The following is a 21,456-nucleotide window of genomic DNA, read 5'->3' on the forward strand; positions in this document are numbered from 1 at the left end:
TGAAATTAGTGTGTTAAAGTTTAAAGATTAGATTTCAGTTGAACACTAGGTCTCAGCCATATAAACCCAGCCTAAGACCATGGAGATCTCATGGTGTTCTGTTGGACTTTAATTTTGTGAGTACACATTTGATTTTAAGTTTTAGCTAAACTTTGGTATTTTTATTGACTAATCTTGGTTGGCTTTAGAGTATTGTTTATTGTTTACATTTAAAAGACCAGAATCATAGACTTTTAATAACCTCAAATTTTATGGCCCTGTGAGTCTATTAGATGCTTTGTTAAACTTTTATGGATTTCTTCTCAATAAACCCCAAGTTTGAATGTTGTGAAAAGTTGGAATATTGCTTCTCATTAAATATGAGTAAATATTTTACAAAATCATACATTTATCTGAGTCTTTATTGATCTCTATCTACATCTGAACCTTTGACACCTTGGGTGAGAATCAGTCACACCGCTCAGCTGTAATCATTGTTACAGATTTAGCACAAGATCCTCCAATGAGATTACATATTCAATTGATCTGTAAGCATTAATGGCAAAGATATATTGACTAAATGTATAGGTTATATGTTACTTTATCAAGAATTGTTTATCAAGTTGTTTAATTTCTTTCTTTTAAGGGGAAATGGCAAGGAAGGAAGCTTAACCACATTTTTATGAAGCTTTTTACAAAACTGAAGTCCTCCTCTGTGTCCTGTGATTTGGAGGAATTTACTAACTGTTCTACGCATTAGAGTGAATAGATTTAGAGTTATGTATGTGGGACACCCTAACCTTTGCACAACTTTTAAAATGATTTCTATCAAGAGTGGTGCCTTTGGGCTTTCATAAATATTTGCCAACATGGCCTCTAGCTCATCAAGTTATTAAAGTAACTGGGACAAATACCTATATTCAAAGTTATTTTGGTTTGATAAAACTTACTAAACTCCCTTTAAAATAACATTGCAGTAAGATTTTTCTAGAGAATGTATTTTGTCCATTTTGATATTCTGAATCTGGCTTTATGTTATGAATTAACTCTGTACTAGAACACTTATAACCTTGACTTTCTGTACAACTGCTCCAACAGTCCACTACTGAGTTTAGATCACTTACCTAACGAAATGGAGTTTTAGCAGACAGGTGAGATCAAAGCCCTTTTAGGACGGGATCAAAGTGAGATCTTAGGTGAATGCCAACAGTTTTTTAGAGAAAATATGTGGTAAAGATTCTGCAAGACTTGGGAAGGATGTCAAGAAAACTTTGCTGTTTCGTGTTTCATTCCGGAAGAATAATGTCCCATTTCTCTACTGATACAAAGGGAAGAAGGAAATCAAATATTATGTGGGATATTTGATAGAAGAAAGAGAATGACTTATAGAATGGAATGCTGATAGAGTCCAGTGCACAAGTAGAAAAAGTTGCTCTAAAGAAGGCACTGGCCTATCGCTGGTGTAGGGTTCCGCCCTGTCTGCCACTGGCCATCCTCCAGTGACTGTTCTTTTGACTGCTTTAAAGAAAGTAGTCAAATGAGAAAAATAATGGAGGACACTCCAGGGTAAGGAACCACTGGTTAGCTGGCACACCTGGAACACAAGAAAAGTTATTACTTAAAAAAAAAAAAAAAAAAAAAAAAAACTATGTTGCCCACATCTTTACACCCAGACCGTATCCAGCTAAGAACACTAGAGGATCGTGTTCTTTTACTTAGATAACTTCACATTCCAGAAAGGAGTGCGGATTCAGGGAAATACAATCTGGCTTTGCAAGTGACAGCCTTTCTCTTTCTCACCGAAAAGTAACATACTGTAGGATTTAAATAAATGGGGAAAAGAAGGTACCTGTCATTGAAAAGAAAATTCTCTCTGGGCATTTCAAAACACTTGAGTATGACGCGTGGCTGAGTGAATCAGCCAGTCCCTTAGGCCGTGTGCTGCTCTGCTTCACTGTGTCTTCCTTCTGTTCTTCCTGCGCTCTGTTTACTAGGTCAGGGGAAGGGGATTTCTGTGCTTGTTTTTCCCCTGAATTTCAATGACTGATAGGCTGTTTCAATGACAACAAAAGAACATCAGTCTCAGCTACCCCCACCCCTCCCCTTTACCCCTCGGTTGTGATTGAGACCCTAAAGTGCTCCCCACAAACACAGGTGTTGAAAGCTTGGTCCCATACTATTTTCCAGAGGCGGGGCTCAGTTTGAAGATGCAGCTCATAGGGATATACTCTTGAAGAGGATCTTGGAACCCTGGACATTTTCCCTGGCTTCCGCTCTCCTGATCACAACAGGTAAGTAGCCTCCTTACTTTCTGCCTTGCTGTTACACCTTGCCACAGGCCCCAAAACACTCAGGCCAGATGAACAGAAACAGGGAGCCAAAATAAATCTCCTGTTTAGTAGGTTTTCCAGCCGTGCTGTCACACAGTGGAAAGCAGACCAACAGACTGTCTCTGTTGGTTTTTAAATAGAGGAAAAACAAATGACTGTGTTTTTTCTTAATAAGAAACAAAGTTGCTGGCAAAAAATAAATAATTGAAATGATTCACCATATTCACCCCAGGTTTTAGTGGTGGTTCTAAGTTCTTTCAGTTCCCTTTCAATCTCCCATCCCCTCCTTCCTGTCACTCTTCCTCCCTTTGATGGAAGGTTCCTTTTCCATAGCATTTGTCATTGTGTGTGTGTGTGTGTGTGTGTGTGTGTGTGTGTGTGTGTGTCTGTGTGTACTTCTTTTGGGGGAAATAATAGAGTCTTTCTTTGGAGGGCACTTTTCACTGAAATTGAAAAGAAACTGTATCTTACATGTAGAGATTTACAGGTATGCACGTTTCAAAGATCAAGGGTATGTCTATATGGTGTATCAGCAGCATGATCTAGGTGCAGAACAAGGTGACCAGACCCTGGCTAAATTTTAGTTCACTTTATGGCTGTGTTTTCTTTTGTTTATTCATTGATGAGCATTTGAAGTAATGTTCACTTTTTAGCTACTTTGAGAAACACTTCTATGAATATCCATGCATGAGAGTTTGGCTGGGTGGTGGTGGCAGCACATGCCTTTAATCCCAGGACTTAGGAGGCAGAAGCAGGTAGATCTCTGTGAATTTGAGGCTAGCCTGGTCTACAGAGCAAGTTCCAGAACAGCCAAGGCTACAATAGAAAAACCCTGCTTCAAACAACAACAACAACAGAGTTTTTGTATGAATATAAACTTTTTTCCTAGAAATATTCCTAGGAATAGAATTCTAGTCATTTGGTGACAACATTTAACATATTCGGAGCTGGGGAAGTCAGTGTGGACTACATCTCAGGGATACCTATCAATCAATATAAGTTTCAAGATAGAGAGTTTGAACATCGCGCTGCCTCTTTCTCTCCTTACCATACAGAATAGACTTCACTCCACCTCCCTTAAATGCTCCTATATTCATCACTTTTTTGTTGCTATGATGAAATACCACAACCAAGGCATCTTATAGAGGAAAAAGTTCTGTTGGGTTTATTGCTCCGGGGGATTTATTGTTCATGATGTTGAGGTGGAAGCAGCCAGTGACAGGTGTGATGTCTGGAGCAGCAGCTGAGGGGTCACATCTTGAAACACAAGCATAAAACAGAAAGAGACTGAACATGGCCTGAGTAATCTCTTAAAACCTCCTCCCACAAGGCCACATCTTCTCCTCCCACAAGGTCACATCTCCTCCCACAAGGCCACACCTTCTCCCACAAGGCCACATCTCCTCCCACAAGGCCACGTGACAATCTCACTGAATAAAGACCAAGTATTTACATACCTGAGGAAATGTGGCATTTTTTCATTCAAACCACCACAGCTCCCATATTCTAACATTTGTTAGAATTAAAGTAGAGTCTTTGAGTGTATGGAGAATGCACCCTGGTTTATAAGTCTGTACCAGACAAGGGGTCTACTTGTAGCATTTATGTATGAAGAACTGTGAGCAGCAAAAAAGTGCTACGTCAGTGGAAATACAAAATGAAGTACATTTCTGTAATTGTAATTTGTATCTTTTCAGGGTCAGCCTGAGAAATACTCCAGGTTCTCCAAGCAGAAAGGAATTCAAATGAAGAATGTGTCTGCCATTTAAGGGATTTGAATAGAACAAAGAAACCAGAGCTGGGCTCTTCACACCCACCTCTTTCTGATTCAGAAATAAAAACAGCTAACTTCATCCAGACATGAGTGAATTAAGTGTCACAACGGTAATACCCTGATAGCAGATGTGTTAAGGGAGGGTCCTTCAGAAGCTGCCTGTTCCTCAGTGTCATGGGAAGAGACTGATTGTCTTCCAAGCTTCACACAGGTGGACATCAGCTGTGGAACCTAAGCTGTGTGAAGACTCAGAGTCCAGCCCTGGGAGATCCAGTGCTATTGGACAATATCGAGTCAATCTTGAAACCGTATACTCTTCATTGGCATGAGGGCATGAATAGTTTACTTTTATCTGCGGCTATTTAATATTAAGGAAGGAAACCCTGGTCTGGAGCCGGACAGCATCCTTTGTGTCCTCTTTGTCTCCCTCCCCACAAGCCCATTTCCTCCATGAGCCTTGTAAAGCCACTTGTTGGTCTCAGAACAGCTGTAAGTTCGGCAGTGGGGAGATGGTTGAGGGCCTATCATGTAAATAAAGTGAAAGATGAAATTTTTTATTGTGTACAGATGCCCCCAATTCTCCTCAAACCAGTCCTGAATTTTCCAAATACATTTAGACTTTTGGAAATGGAACAGATAGAAAAGAGGAATTCTGTCTACTCTGCCTACTGGACTTTCACTGTGATCGATTTGACATCAAGTACCACAGTCAACAGACCCTGGCCACCAGTGTCTATGAAACTATGTCTCTCATCCAGTCATACACATATATTAAAAACGTATTTGTTAATTTAGTATGTGAGCACATGATTGTGGGCACATACACACCCACACCCACCTACAAACACATACCCCTGTGTGCACACACTCATGCACACACACACACACACACACACACACACACACATACACACCATACACCACACCACAGCACATGTCTGAAGGTCAGAGGACAGTCAGTAAGCTTGGGTTCTCTCATTCTACCCTGTAGAGCCTGGGAACGGAACATAGGTTGTCACCCTGAGCCGTCTTATTGGTCTACATATGTAATTTTTATCAGTGGTATTCTACATAGGGTTAGGTATAAAGGCTTGTGTGTAAAAGTATCTATATGAAGACACATCCTTAGCTACACAGCTAAGCTGGAAGACAACCTCCTGTTTCTCCATTTTCACACTCTCGCTGCTAGGGAGAGCAAAGCTAAATTTCAATTCGCCTTCTCTCCTTTCTGAGCAGTTTCCAATTACTTTCACTCTTCCCTATAGAAATCCATGGAGCACAGTTAAGCTCCCCGTGCCCGCTAATTTCATAGCGCATTTGAAGGAACTTTGCATGCATCAGGAGAGACGAAAGAGCACCATGCGTGACCAAGGCCAGGCTCTTGAAGTATACTTGTAATGTGTTAAATTATTTGGGGAATGCTGCTGTCACATTCGCTCAGGAGTAAGATGACACTGGGGAACAATGTGTTTTTCAAGGTAATAATTTAAATTTATTTTTTAAAAAAGGAATACAGCATCATCGGATTGCTTTTGTAAGACCAAAGGCAACAGTCATTTCTTTGGCTCAACCGTTCAGTCCTTGAGCAAAACTTAAGCCAAGGTTTGGTAGGATTTAAAGCAGTGAGACATTTGTGAATAAAATGATATTAGGTCTATGTAATTCTGAATAATAAAATAAAGATTAAGATGGCAATACGTCTTGCACGTACTGGTATTTAAACTTTAAAAATCAATCAAGTGAGAAGATTAAGTGGTGTTTCTTTGGTACTAAAAATGTAAAGCTAGGACCAAATTGCTCCACTTTTACAGATTTAAGATACAAGGAATGATATTTAAAGACATTAATGTGACTATTAAACCCTTCGGTTTGTAAAGACACTCCTAGGAAGCACACTTAGCAGAAATCCCTGAGTATATTAAATACTCTATTAGCATCTTCCTTCAAAAACAAAGAGGAAGAATTTCAAAGCTTTGCGAGACATAAACACAGTACTTAGCAAAAGCAGAACTAGTTTTGAAGGCTTCCTCTGTAAAACCCGCCACCTCGGGTTCTACACGCAGCAGAGGCGCAGCCCAAAAGCCTGAACCGTCCTAGGGCAGGCTAGAGAACCACTCGCTGATGGACTTCCTGTTGAGCTTTAGCCAATCGATATTGTTCTTCACCGTCTCCAACACTTGTTCTCTAGGTTTGGCTCCAGCACCGGCATTTGGATATTTTGCAAAAAAGCTCTGTATCTAGAAAACAGAGGGGAAGTAGTTAGAAAAAACACTGGACGCCCACATCTTCAGGAGTTCCATTGGGAAACTAGCTTTGTTTCTTCCTGTGAGGGATTTGTTTTGATGTCCTCTCCCGGTACAGCATTCAGCCTTTCTGGCTCAGGAGCTGTCACTCCTCTGGGTTTTGGGCCCCTGAGAGCTTGTTTAACCACAATAGACATTGATCGGGAAAGAGGTCGCCATGCCATAATTACTATACCTGCTTCTGTGGACGTCTCTATTGCCTGCACATTTATTACAGTGTCCTGTAGACATTGTGGCCTGTGGTGTGATAATCTTTCTCCAGCTTTTACTCTAAGGGTCTGGAGAGTTTCATATATTTTCATTTCCTAAAGACTTACAAGAAACACTTCCCTTCAACACAGTTCTATACTCTCTCCTACCCACCCACCCCAGATTCTCCTGAAAACTCAACCAGAGTATTATTGGCATTTTCAAAAATAAGAATGATTTTGTTTCTTAACACATACAAGAATCAAAACATTTCAGTATCTAATACACAGACATGGAAACTTCATGACACTTCTTTGTCCTATGTTAACTTCTTTTTTTCTTTACTGGGATTTCAGAGATCTGGTATTAGTTTCCAACATCCCAAACTCTCAATTCTGAATGAACTCAAATCTCAACCAATTTATCTCAGAATCACAGATGGCCACCTAGAAAGGGGAGACACTTCTATGAGTCAGTCCCAATTTTCCCAGGCCTTACATTTCTCAGTTTTTAAACCTCATTATTTCTTTGTCATTGAATTATTTTTCAGATTAGGACAAAAGCAGTTTATAACTAATTAGATTTAAGGGCTTTTCCCCCTTCTTGCATCTGGGATCTGACCGGAGGAAAGTTTAAGTTTGCTTTTTCCTAGACAAGTAGAAAGGAATCTGCCTCTATACCTGCCAGAGCTGCAGCTCGGTGTTGAAGGGCTCAGCTATGGTGACAATCCGGCCAAGGTACCTGTCATTAATTGTAAATCTGTAGAGAAATGGAGAAGAGTAAATCAGAATGTTAAATTTCCAAGCATAAAATCTTTTACTAGATGAGAAAGGTGTGTGTGTGTGTGCGAGTGCATGTGCAAAGGTAATGTGCACTCATTGGTATGTGTGTGCATGCACAGCTGTGTGCACTCATGTAGTGTGTGCACACATTAAGTGTGTGTGTGTGTATCAAGTAGTTTTCAAAAAAAAAAAAAAACTAAACACAGAAGGAAAATATAAGATGCCTCAGAAAAATTTAAAAACTCAGGTCATGAAAGCCTGATACCCTGAGCTCAATCCTAAAATTCTACAGTGGAAAAAAAGAACCGAGTCTTGAAAGTTGTCCTTTACCACCATGCCCTAAATAGCTCTTTCCAGAATTATTAATGGCTTTTATATCAATAAACCAAGCTGACTTTTTTATCTTTAATTTACTCAGATTTTAAGTGGAATCAAACAAGAGACCATATCTTCCTTGAAAACATAAACAACTCCCCTCTTACCACCCTTAGAAGAAAAATATAAGCTGGGTGATGGTGGCTCATACCTTTCATCCCAGCACTTGGGAGGCAGAAGCAAGCAGATCTCTGTGAGTTCAAGGAAAGCCTGGTCTTCACAGTGAGTTCTAGAACAGCTAAGGCTAGTCAGAGAAACTGTCTTAGGAAAAGAAAGAAAGAGAGAGAGAGAGAGAGAGAGAGAGAGAGAGAGAGAGAGAGAGAGAGAGAGAGAGAGAGAAGCAGGGACAGAAGGAAGAAGGGAGGAAAGACAGAAGGAAGGAAGATGATAGGTAGTAAGTGGGTGGGTGACGGGATGGATAGATAGATGATAGATAAATGATAGATGATAGAAAAATAGATAGGTAGATAGATAGGTAGGTAGGTAGGTAGGTAGATAGATAGATAGATAGATGATAGATAGATAGATAGATAGATAGATAGATAGATAGATAGATAATACTTAGCAAGCTGAATGCTGCTACAAGCCCAAGCTTGCCTTTGTCACCTCTTTCCTTTTCCACTCCCAAACCCCTCCATGCCTGTGAGTCCTTCCTCTTCTCTATGGCTCCATGGTCCAGTTCTCACTTTCTTTTGCTGCCAGTTGACCATTGTCTGTTGCTGGGTCTATTGAAGAAGTTAATTGTGTTTCTGAAATCTACTCTATTCTCCCCAGTGCCTACACTTCCCAACTGCCAACCAAAGCATTTGCCTTTGAAATAGATCCATCATTTCACTTTGTTTCAAGATTCTAGTGACTGAGTTAGCATTGCTTTTAGACAAAAAGTCAAAATTTTTTGACATAACACTATATGAATATTTTTTGTCAGTACTTTTTAAATAGGATTGTTTAATTCTCTGGCGTCTAACTTCTTGAATTCTTTGTATACATTGGATATTAGAACTTTATCAGATGTGGGGTTGGTAAAGATCTTTTCCCAATCTGTTGGCTGCCATTTTGTTTTCTTGACAGTGTCCTTAGCCTTACAGAAACTTTGCAATCTCATTAAGTCCCATTTCTCAATCTTTGACCTTAGAGCACAAGCCATTGTTCTGTTCAGGAAAATTTCCCCTGTGCCTATGTGTTCTAAGGTTTTCCCTACTTTCTCTTCTAATAGCTTCTGTGTACCTGGTTTAATGTGGAGATCTTTGATCCACTTGCACTTGAGCTTTGTACAAGGAGATAAGAAAGGGTTTATTTTCATTCTTCTGCATGCTGAGTTCCAGTTAAACCAACACCATTTGTTGAAGAGGCTGTCCTTTTTCCATTGAATGTTTACAGCTCCTTTGTCAAAAATCAAGTGACCATATTGTGAGAGTTCATTTCTGGATCTTCTATTCTGTTCTATTGATCAATGTGCCTATTTCTGCAACCAGTATCATGCGGTTTTTAACACAGTTGCCTTGTAATATAGCTTGAGGTCAGGGATGGTGATTCCTGCAGATGTGTTCTTGTTGTTGAGGATGGATTTCAATATTCTAGGTTTTTTGTTATTCCAGATGAATTTTCACATTGGTCTTTCCAACTCTGTGAAGTATTGGGTTAGAATTTTGATGGGGATTGCATTGAATCTGTAGATTGCTTTTGGTAAGATGACCATTTTTACAATGTTGATCCTTCCAATCCATGAGCATGGGAGATCTTTCCATTTTCTGAGATCTTCCTCGATTTCCTTCTTCAGAGATTTGAAGTTCTTGTCATAAAGGTCCTTCACTTGCTTTGTTAGAGTCACACAAAGGTATTTCATATTGTTTGTGACTATTGTGAAGGGTATCTTTTACCTAATTTCTTTCTCTGCATGTTTGTCTTTTGAGTAGAGGAAGGCTACTGATTTGTTTGAGTTAATTTTATATCCAGCCACTTTGCTGAACTTGTTTATCAGCTGTAGGAGTTCTCTGGTGGAATTTTTGGGGTCACTTAAGTACACTATCTTGTCATCTACAAATAGTGATATTTTTACTTCTTCCTTTCTGATTTGTATCCCTTTGATTTCCTTTTGCTGTCTAATTGCTCTGGCCAGGACTTCCAGTACTATGTTGAATAGGTAGGGGGAACGTGGGCAGCCTTGTCTAGTCCCTAATTTTAGTGGGAATGCTTCAAGTTTCTCACTGTTTAGTTTGATGTTGGCTATTGGTTTGCTGTATATTGCTTTTATTATACTTAGGTATGGGCCTTGGATTCCTGTTCTTTCCAAGATTACTCTATCCCTTTTGACCTTTATCCCTCCCTTCCCTGGTAGCCTCAGACAAGACCCGTCAGTGTTTATTTACCCAGCTTATCCCTGCCCTTCCTTCAGGCCAGCCCACCCTTCCTTAGGGAGACCTCCAACTTCTTTCAAGTTGCTTCCTTTGCCCTTTACATTATTTTGGTGTGCCCTGAGTCTCTTCTCTTGGAAATTACTAAAGTTGCATGCATTCTTTTATGAAATTCTTGATATAATAATATTGCTTTCACCAATGCCTTAAGTTCTGCAAACACAAAGAATTGGCTCTATTTGTCTTTTCCATTGAGACCCCAATGCCAAAGATTGAGCCTAGCACATAATGTGTGCACAACAGTACTCACTAGATGGAAGAATTATAATTTATTATAATTTACAATGAGGCATTAGGGGTTAAAGAGATAGCTCAACAGTTTAGAACACTTGCTGCTCTTCTAGAAGACTAGGGTGCAATTCTAAGCACCTCCATGGTGGTGCACAACTATTTGCGACTCCAGTTTCAGAGGTTCTGATGCCTTCTTCTGGGCTCTTCAGGTACCAGACATGCATCTGGTACATATACATATATGCAGGCAAAACATCAATGCATATAAGATAAGAAAAAAATTTAATTAAAAATGAAAAAATAAAGTGATAACGAGGATATTTAAAAACAACACTAAGTACTGAAACTTCCTAGGGAAATGGGCAGCTACTAGAAAGTGTCATTTCCCAGAAATCCTAAAATTCTTTTATTCAGTAGTGATGTGATATGGAAAGAGTAAATCATAAAAACCTATAGCTAATGTAATTCTACATGTATCTAATAAGCATTCATAGAGACATAACTCAAGAGCAGACACTGATCTGACGGTAGGAATAACGTTCGACCAATTCCGTTTTAGAGATAGGGCCTGCAGCCCCTGAAGCGTGCACAGGTCAGTGCTGTAAGAGGAAGGTGGGAATTTTTAAGAATCAAACTATGTTTGTTGCTGTGGTGAGAGACTATGAGTCCCAAGAACAGCTGTTTGCAAGTCATAGTTGTTTGAATGGCCTATCATTTCTGCATTAGTGTTGGTTGAGTCTTAGTAACTAAAAGCTAAAAGAAATATTTGGGCGCAAGCAACAACTGCAATAAATAAAAACTGCAAATACTTGTATCAACACTATCTACTCTGCAGCAAATTATGTTTATCTCAAGGGCTCAGCATCGTATGAAGTGCAGAGACATTCTGTGTCTTCATTGAAGTAGCTAATACTACAATAAGAATTCAAGTGTACCTTGGCTTGAAAAACTTAGATGACACCATCATCGTTGACAATATTTGTAACCCTAATATGACATCACATAGAAATTATTTTTGATGTATTCAAAATGTATAATTAAGTGCTTATTAAATTACCTTGAGATAATGTTTAGGTCACATTTATTATGTCAAAATCATTAAATTTTTTTCATCTGTAACATGCTAAAATCAAATTTGATCACAGCCCGCTGCCTTCCCACTGAGGTCACTGATCCTCAGAGTTTCACCTGAGGGTTTAGCAAACACAGGGCAAAGAGTCATTTCCCACATAGATTGGGGCTTTGTGGTTAAGGCTCAATCTGGAGGCCACAGCAGTGTCCTGGCAAGCAACAGTCATAAAGCTCAATAGAAAAACAGTATTTATTTGAGGCTAACAATAAATTGTTCAGAAACACAGGCAGACATAAGACTCAAGACAAAATTTGGAAAACATTTAAGAGTTTGGAAATCGCCAAGTGAAGTTTGGCTCATTTCTACTTAACTTGTCTTTTACAATCTTTCATAGGGAAATTCTATTTCTTCAAGCCAAATATAATTAATTTAAGCCAAATATAATTAATAATGCCTTTTGTGTAACACACAGGTGGCTACTGTGTGATTTTGTGTTGGGGCCATTGGCAATGATGTCTCATGAATGTAAGAGCAGCCGATGATGAAGAAATATTAAAAACCTTAGGTGAGGTTTGTGGGCCTAACTCTGACAATGGTCAATCAACTGCCTTTGGAAAATGGTTTACTTTATAAGATCTAAAATGTTTACTTTAAAGCCAGATGTTTATGGTCTCCATAAATTTTTCTACTTTTTAATTGTTAGGTTATATAATAAACAAAAGATATTTTTATCTTTTCACAATAATTTAAAAGTAAACATTGTGTTTTATTTATATAAATTTCTTGCAGCATACACAGACTTGGAATCTTTCAGCTAACTGAGAACACACAGGTTTCCATTTTTATAAACGAAAAGTTCTCCTCACCCAAGATTAATTAATATACTCAAATGGCATGTTCTCATTGATTACATCCGCTCAGTTTAAACCAAGTCTTTCACTGAAGCAATTACAAACAGATAAACCATGGGCGTAAACTGTCACACACACACATCTGACCTCGCACATACACATGTTTGAATTCATACACATGCATGTCCTCAGACCAATGTTGAGAAATGAATGAGCAGTTACTCTCACTAGTCAACAAAAATAAAAAGGCAAAAGTCAGATCATAAGCAGGCCAAGGCAATGTAGGAAACTTTAGCTGAAAGCTAAAGGCACAGTGTATATTTCAGAAGAAAAAGGAACATAGACACAATGATGTAGGATGATGTCATTATACAACAAGGTGGGTCATGCCTGCCATTGGATGAGAAGAAAGGGTAGGCAGAGAAAAATCTAGGAAGGAGAGAGGAGGAGGAGAGCTGGAGATTCAAGATGGAAGATGAGGATGATTCATCTCCTCTGTGTGGCTCTGAGTAGCCATATGTATACTTTCTAGGGATGTATTTCTATAGGTCAGCTTATCTTACCTGGGTGGGCAGTTTATATCTTTATCAACTGGTTGTAAGTTTATTGTGTGGCTGGATTGTGGATTGAGAATTTAACAAATACACCTGTTTGGTAAGTTATTGATTGTTGAGTCATGCTTTTACCCGGCTGTGGAGGACAGTGTGTGAAAGCAATATCACAGAGGCAGGTGGAACCAGCAGTTCCAGCTCTGTTGCTCACACAAGGTGAGGGTGATTGGAGCCCCTGAAATGAGATGTGTGTGTGTGTGTGTGTGTGTGTGTGTGTGTGTGTGTGTGTAAGAAAGGTTTGGCAACAAACACCAAGGGAAAGTGGATGAAAACAACACACTGGGGAAGTCGTGGACTACCCAGGACAGAAGCATCCAGGGCAGACAGAGTAGACCATGCCTAGATCAAAAGGAACTGGGGTCTGTGAGTACTTAGAGGTGGCATGGAGCTGCTAAGATAAAGATACCCCCCCAGTGCTATGTGGCCCTCTGGGGGCTGACACTAGAGAGAGATAAAAAGTTATTACTTTTAATATTTACAATGGTACTAGTGAAAAGAATAGAAGTCACCTCTGTGGCCATGTGTCTCAGAGGACAGTAAGAAACCTCTGCTGGCAGGAAACAGTAAGACAGAGAACAAGAGACTTCCTAACATGAGGCTCACAAGTTGAATGGTCTTTCATCAATGTGTACATGTTTATTTGAAAAGCATATTTAGTCTATCTTCTATTTTATAGTCTGCCAAATCAGTGTTTCTTTAACAGAAATTGAGCATTGTATTTAGAGGATCAGAGCCAAGAAGAGCAGCACATCTTCCACCTGCAGCTAAAGCAATAGGAAGCTTTAGGGAAACGTCTCTCATTCGCTCTGCTCTTCTGTGGTCATTGGTAGTTCTAAGCTGCTATTACAAAGCATGAATAGGTTAGTCATAGAGTGTATGCTTTTTGCTTTGAAAGCATAAAGTCCTGGATCTTCCAGTCCCAAGCACCACACACACAAACACACACGCAGACACACACACACAAACACACACACACACACAGACACGCATACACAGACACACACAGACACACACACACAGACACACACACAGACACACACACACACACAGAGACACGCATACACAGACACACACAGACACACACACAGACACACACACAGACACACACACACAGACACACACACACACACACACAGACACACACACAGACACACACACACAGACACAGACACACACACACACACACACACACACACACACACACAGAGGTAAGGCTCCACCTACCCCACCTCCCAAATTACTATTGCCTAAGAAATGTAGTTCTCTTTTGAGAAGCATTCAGAATTTTTAGAGTTTATTATCTGGTCAAGAGAGATGAAAGTTCTGCACATGTGAGTTCTGGAGACATGGTGTTCTTCTTGGAGCCCAACTCCAGGAATTCTTATCTACTTTTCAGCAAATAGCTGAGCACTAAACACCTATCTGCAACAGTATAGTGGGAAGAATTATATTAATTCATATATTATCATTATTCTCATGTGCTTGGGTGGTTTGCCATCATGCATGTTTGTGTAAGGGTGTTGGATCCCCTGAAACTAGAGGCACAAACAGTTGTGAGTTGCCATGTGGGTGCTGGGAATTGAACCTGGGTCTTCTGGAAGAATAGCCAGTGTCCTTATCTACTGACCCATCATCTCTCCATCCCCATATTAACTCATTTTAATTAAACAAAAAAAAAAAAAAAAAAAAAAAAAAGGTGCAACTTAGTTCTCTCTAGCTCTCAGAATAGTATGGATCAACAGGAAACAGTAACCTTAAGAAAAAAAGAATTGTACCTAAATGAACAAACCCAGAAGAACAGCACTGCGGCCCTTTATCTGTAGCCATCCGCTACTTTGGTATGATATAGAGGCCAGAGAAAGCACACCAAAGAGACAAAGATGGAACCTGTAGAGTGTATCAAAGGAGAACAAGAGGCCATTATTGATCATCCCACCTGCTGACCAGATATTCCCAGTTGAGTTGTATCCAGTTCCAGGCCATGCTTTTCCCATAGCTGTTGTAGGAGATGTAGCGGATGACTGTAAATACATCCTGGGTTTTAATAATATTGGGGTCTTTGAGCATTTCCAGGTACCTACGAGAAGGCAAGAAGAAGACAGCTCCAAAGTAAACTTTGAATAGACGAGGTGACTGTATTAATTGGTGTAAGGAATACCCGTGTTGCTTTGACTTCTCAGCTATGTGAGGGAACCCTAGACTTATTTTCAATCTCAAAAAGAAAGAGGTACAGGAATACAGAAAATTCCTTGGGGAAAACTAAAACATTGCTCAGCACAAGCTCCTCATGAGCAGAAGACAAAACTATGACCACAGCATTTATCTCTAGAAGACAGACAATCTTCTAGCAGGTAAAATGGGATGGGTTAGAGCTCAATAGACTTGGCCCAGGGTCAAATTAGATCAGTTCTTTGAGGAAGACCAGGAAGAAACAGAGCATCCCTCTCTGCAACACTACAAAAGGACGTGTGTCTTCTTTTTGTAAAAGGAAAACGCAGACATGAGTAGATGCTTGGATACTTACTTTAATAGACTATGTAAACTAGGGTTTGTGCCTAACAATTCATTTAAAAACCACATTTACAGACAAAATCAGCCAGCATCAGTGGCTCCTCGTTGTACTGGCTTTTAAGACCTAACCAAATAGAAAGCAGAGGCAGCTACCTTTCTAGGCACTTGCAGCTGTACGAATAAACCTGGTTTTGGATGAAATACAGCACATTTGTCATATGTTCAGATAAGCAAGGAATTCCAGGGAACCTCTTGCTTCACCCCAAACTTGCTGCCAAACCTCACTTTGTTATGGCTGTCACTCTAAAGTCTAAAATATATTGCTTCAAATTCACAAATAGATTATAAAAACTATTAACCACTAAAACCGCTTTCTAGGCAGATATGAAGGGGGTACAACTTGTCTTTTTCACAAGGAATGTCTTAGGGAAACATTTTGACACACCAGGCCACTGAAATTCTAGAAACTGGACTGATACAGTGTTTTGTTTTGTTGTATATATTTTTTCTTTTACACCTGCATTTGCAGGAATCTTGCTAAAACAAGCAGTTGCTAAATTTTTTTAGCAAATATAATTAGCATCATGTTACCTACCATAATGTTTTGACAAATGTCAAGATGGCCATGTTCTTGATTTAATGCAAACCAATTTTACTTTTGTTATTTAATTTTTTATTATTTTATGAGTATGTATCTATGCACAACTTGAGATCCTGGTGCTCAGAGAGGCCAGAAGAGGCCGTCAGCTCCCGTGGTAGCTTGTAATTGTGGGTTATCATGTGGGTGCTGGAGACAAACGGGGGTCCTCTGAAAGAACAGCCAGTGATCCTAACTGCTGAGCCATCTCTCCAGTCCCTCAAATTTACTTTAAGTTACACATTAAAACATGGCAAGCCTAGTGACAAGCAGAAGCAGGGGCACTGCCTTAATGTTAATACAGTGAGACCCTGTCTAAAAAACAAAGGGGAAAAAAAAAGAAACGAAAAAAGAAATTACACATAAGTAATGCTCCAAGACTTGCCAGGTATGTACTGGTTGGATTTAATCCCCAGGACCACAAAACAAACAACACACCGTTTACCTTGCCAAGAGTGTAACATCCTTCACTGAAGCTAACCCATAGAGCAGTTTTTCTTTTTCTTGTGCCAGAGATGTTTTCTGATACTGCTCTAGAGTATAGTTCCACGCTGCCTCGTTGCCAGAGTTCTGCATTCCGTAGCGATACACCAGCAGCCTGAGGTTCACGGGAATGCTAGAAGAAGAAACAATGTTTCAGGCATCTTATGTGTTTATTCGTACTCTGTTTAAAATCTTCCCCATATGCAAACAACATGAGTTAAAGAGAGTCACCTCTTGGTCCCTTTTAGCCAGTCATCAAATAACTGGGAAGCATTGTCCAAGGCTTGTCTGTCTCCCATCTTGCACGCAAATCCTAATACAGAGGCCCGGAGTAACCTTCAAAAACAAAGAAGCACAAAGCCAGGGCCTCAACAAATATTCACCATATCTTAAAGCACAAATAAACAAATGTTAAGTGAATGTTAGATTTTAAAAGGTAAGAAATAACTTTGTAATGTGGCTTCCAGTATCTTGCCATCCCAGAGAATCTGCAATGGGCTTCACTCTGCTTTGGAAGTACATCTGAAAAAGAAACACAGTAAACCATGAGTAAGGACCTGCTACTTCGCTGTATCTTCAGTCAACCTAGAACCCCCATTGTTATCTTTCATGAGACATTTGGCCCAGTGCTTAGAAAACTAAAGGTGTTCACATTTTATAGCATTGAATTTCCCTTCAGTCTTAAGCAAGAAATCACTCTAGATTTAGAATCATAGGAGAAGAGAGTCCCAGGGAGGGGTCTGTCTAGATTGGGTAAACCTTTGGGCAAGTCGGTGGGTATGTCTTGGTTTCATTGTTTGACGTGGAAAGAGCCAGCCCACCATGGACGGCACCATTTTCTGGGAAGGGGATTGTAGGTTGAGAATGGAGTAAGTAAGCTGAGCAGCCGCAAGCATGCATTAATTCCTTGCTCTCTGCTCTTGTCTGTTGAGGTAGTAACTGCTTCAAGTTCCTGCTGCCCTGACTTCTCCACAATAGACCGTAACTTAGAATTGTGAACCAAATACACCCCTTCACCCTTAAATTGCTTTTATCAGGGTATTTTTTATCACGGCCACAGGGGAAAAAAAACCAACAGCAATTAAAACTCCCTTTTAAACTTTTTTTCACTACAGTAATAATTAGGAAAACACCTCATGTACTTCTAGTACAAAAATGATTGTTTAACCATTACTGAACTATTTAAAAATGGCAGCTACTCACACTTACGAAGACCATTAGGGGTCAACAATATCCTGTCACCATGAGCAGGCAAGTGCTCTCATGTCCCTACTGCATGAGTGACACTTACACTCACAAATATCAAATTCATTTTTTGATATCACAAACCAAATACCACAAATACCAAATCATTTTTCTGAGGCCCTTCATTTAGTACACAGAATAACTATATTCATATCCAGAATTTGTTTAAAATTGCAAGCAGTTGGCCAAAAGAGCCATGCAAATGACAAAGGAAAGATAAATAGGGCTGGAGAGATGGCTCAATGGTTAAGAGCACTGACTGTTCTTCCAGAGGTCCTGAGTTGAATGCCCAGCAACCACACAGTGGCTCACAACTATCTGTAATGGGATCTGATGCCCTCTTCTGGTATATCTGAAGACAGTTAGAGTGTACTCATATAAATAAATAAATCTTTTTAAAAAAGGTAAATAGAGATGAAAAACCTAAAAAAAATTCCCAATGTGGAGGTAAGAATAAGAAAATATACTTTTTTACTTTGTTATATTTTTGTTAAAGATAAATTAATTTTAGCTAATAAATCTTTTTTAAAGTGAGTTCTAATTTAGAGTTAAGAGTGTTAAAGTTTTAAATAAGATTGTCTTATAGTCATCTTGATACTAAAATTCATACCTTTGGAGACATTCAGCAACACAAACACTAAACACCTAAGAGTGAAAAGGGTCAGACAGCCCCTCTGCATTGGATTGCTAGGTCCTCATCTCTTGATTTCATGTGGTGAGTGGTTGGTACCCAAGAGGTCCTTCCCCTGAAGCTACCCTAATCGACTGAACATTTACATTTGTAGTAAACCGATAAGGTTAACATCACCTCTATCATGGGGTACAGTTCTCTGTCATCTTCAAACATGCTGATGATGTAGCTGACAGCTGAAATGGCTCTCTCCCATGGCAAGAAATCCTGCTCTGAGTGGAGATACTTGGTCAAGTTCAGAGCTGTCTTATAATCCAGAAGTTGAGCTCTGAGAGAGAAAATAAGTAAGACAGTACATTCAAAACTAGACTTTCAATGGAAAGGACCCTAGAGTTTCATGTACATGAGAATTCCTCTGCTAATTTAAAAACTGTGCTTAGGAGCTGGAGAGATGGCTTAGTAGTTAAGCATATTTGCTGTTCTTACAGAAGGTCTTGGTTCTCAGCACCTCTCTGGGGAGGCTCACGGCTGCTTATAATTCTGGCTCTAAGGGATCCAATGCCCAATTCTGACCACTATGTGTCCCCACACATGTGTGAATGAGCACACACACACACACACACACACACACACAACTAAAAATAAAATAAATCCTAAAAAGAAGAAGAAGAAGAAGAAGAAGAAGAAGAAAAAGAAGAAGAAGAAGAAGAAAGAAAAGAAATTGCATTGCATTTTTTGTTGAGACTCAACTGATACCATGGTAGTCAGTTGCACAAAAAAAAAAAAAAAAAAAAAAAAAAAAAAGGTATGGAAAAGTACTTTTAAAAGTTCCGTCCAGATGCATTTGAGAAAATAAATAGAAACATTCTCTTTAGAGCTTACATTTTGAATGTTGATATTCAGGAAAATGCTACTCTCAGAGAAGTCTGTCTGTGTGAACGTGGTGAATGGAGAAGATGTGGCTGCTCAAGGTCTGGAGCCTAAGTGGAGACTGAAGGCTGAGCCCTAAATGACAAGTCTCTACCTTTTCAGGTTCAGGGAGCACTGCAGAAGAGCTTTGGAAGAATACATCTTTGCTGTTAAAAATCCAAGGGGTGTGTATTTTCGTTAAGTAATAGAATGTGAGAGGAACTTGTTGTACCAAGAAAAAAAAAAACAAACATCTTTTAGGTTCCATGAACCTGTTTTATCACGGATTCTTACTATAGTCCTTTGAAGTCATCTCCAGGATGACTGATTCAAACAGAGGTTAGGAGACTTACTCTAGTTTCTACAGAACCAGGATGTTTAGTCAAGTTCAGAAAAAAAACCTATTGTCTAACCCTTTGAAAACTGATAGCATTTTTTTACTTCCCCTAAGTTTTCTAAGGAGTTCATGTGAACTGTTTCTGCTTATGTTTTTATCCAACTAGCCATTGATCAACAACTTGGCTAGTAGCTATTGGTCAACAACTCTAACAGTCACATGTTGTCATGAGCTGAGTTTGGATGCCCATCCTCATAAGAATGTTTCTTGGGCAGTATGGATAATCATAAGCAACGACAAGACAGTACTTTTGGGAAAGACGAAGCATACAAGAATGATGCCTAGCCCAGGCAGAAGCCAGAAGGTGCTTCCAATGGACTTAGTACATATCTGCTCTCATGTTTAGACAAAGCTACTGAAAAACATAGAAATCAAATTAGCTGTGTATCTGGCTCCTGCAGAGGATAAGAAACTTAATAAATAATTATTAGGGTCAGGTGACCTGAAAAACTCAAGAAGACTTGGTCACTGTTCCTCTACTCCTCAGTTTAGATTGCTTATCTTTCTCTAAGTTCAGGTTACTCTCGGGTCATGAAAAAAAAAAAAAAGCCTCTAAAAATAGTGCCAAATGCTAGCCAATGCTAGTGCACTGTGGCTTGCTCTTGGCCCAATAACCTAAATTAAAAACTCACAATTCTAGTTCAAAATATCTAGTAGTAAGCATGGGCTCACAAAACTGAGACACTCTGTGCATTTGTTAAGTCAAATTCTGAAGGTATACTTAAAATTATGTCATTTATATTGCACTTGCTTTTTCAGGGGGATGGGCCTGCCACCGTGCACACATGGAGGTAAGGGGACAGTATATGGTAATTATGTCTCTCCTCCTGTCATGTAGGTCCTGGGCTAGAACTCAGGTTGGCAGTCTTGACAGAGGAAACCTTTATTCTTTGAGTCATTTCACCCATCCAAGGTACACTCTGATCACTTTCAACATCACTAATTAAGTCAAAGACCCTGATGTGTAGTAACTCATACTCCATTCTAGCAGGGGAGGGGGTGGGGTGGCAAGCTTGTGTTTCTATAAGCAGCTAATGTCAGTATTTGTTATACAGCTCCTGTGAATTTTAGAAGGGGGTGGGCAAAAAATAACAGTAATGCTTAAAATACAGACATTTGGATATTTTCAATTAAAAAAATCAAATGTAATTGTGATTAATTTTAAAGATGTATGGGAAAACCCCAGGTATTTTAAGTGACCTAATCTTATTTTAAAGTATACCTTGCCAAGGCAAAAGCATCGTCAATAAAACTTGACCGGTCAGCAGAAGAGAAAATCTGGAAGAGGAAGAAACACAAAAGCCATGATTCTCAAAGCAAAGAGCATTGGGGAAAAAATTAGTATTGTAACAATGCTGTACTTGCAATAAAATTACAATAGTTCATAAGTACTCTGTGCCTTACCTTATAGTTTGAGGAGAGATTCTCAGCTATCCCATTCCAAGTTCCTTCTTCATAATTTACACGATAAAACCCAATGTGATCCGGGTTTATTTTGAGAAAACCATCTCCACTAAGATTAGCATTCAAAGTGATTCCTGTGGCAGAAAATAAACACTAATGAGAAACATGTTTGCATACACTTAAACTCAGAGAAATTAGACCCAGAGGGCAAAAAGAAAAAGGGGGAAGAAAAGCAATATTAGCTTAAGGAGTCGAGTTCGATTTGGACCCAAAGCCCCTAAGCCTAAGTCTTATTTAGTTGCCTAACTTTAGAATGTCACTAGGGTGA

The 21,456-nt window shown here is 39.4% G+C and overlaps 1 protein-coding gene across 1 annotated transcript in view; it reads right to left on the reverse strand.

Annotated features, from left to right (window-relative positions):
• Positions 1-5,747: 5,747 nt before the first annotated feature.
• The window catches only part of ENPEP (glutamyl aminopeptidase), a 67,667-nt gene continuing 51,958 nt past the window's right edge, over positions 5,748-21,456 (reverse strand). The window contains exons 12-20 of the mRNA XM_080916061.1: positions 21,129-21,262; positions 20,947-21,002; positions 18,596-18,746; positions 16,991-17,064; positions 16,774-16,878; positions 16,505-16,675; positions 14,848-14,988; positions 7,256-7,334; positions 5,748-6,320 (exon numbers count right to left, since the gene is read on the reverse strand). Coding sequence (XP_080772187.1) covers positions 6,177-6,320; positions 7,256-7,334; positions 14,848-14,988; positions 16,505-16,675; positions 16,774-16,878; positions 16,991-17,064; positions 18,596-18,746; positions 20,947-21,002; positions 21,129-21,262 — 1,055 coding nt within the window. The 3' untranslated portion in view covers positions 5,748-6,176. The remainder of the gene's footprint in view (positions 6,321-7,255; positions 7,335-14,847; positions 14,989-16,504; positions 16,676-16,773; positions 16,879-16,990; positions 17,065-18,595; positions 18,747-20,946; positions 21,003-21,128; positions 21,263-21,456) is intronic.

Source organism: Micromys minutus (genome assembly GCF_963924665.1).
Source record: "Micromys minutus genome assembly, chromosome: 4".
NCBI lineage: Eukaryota > Metazoa > Chordata > Mammalia > Rodentia > Muridae > Micromys > Micromys minutus.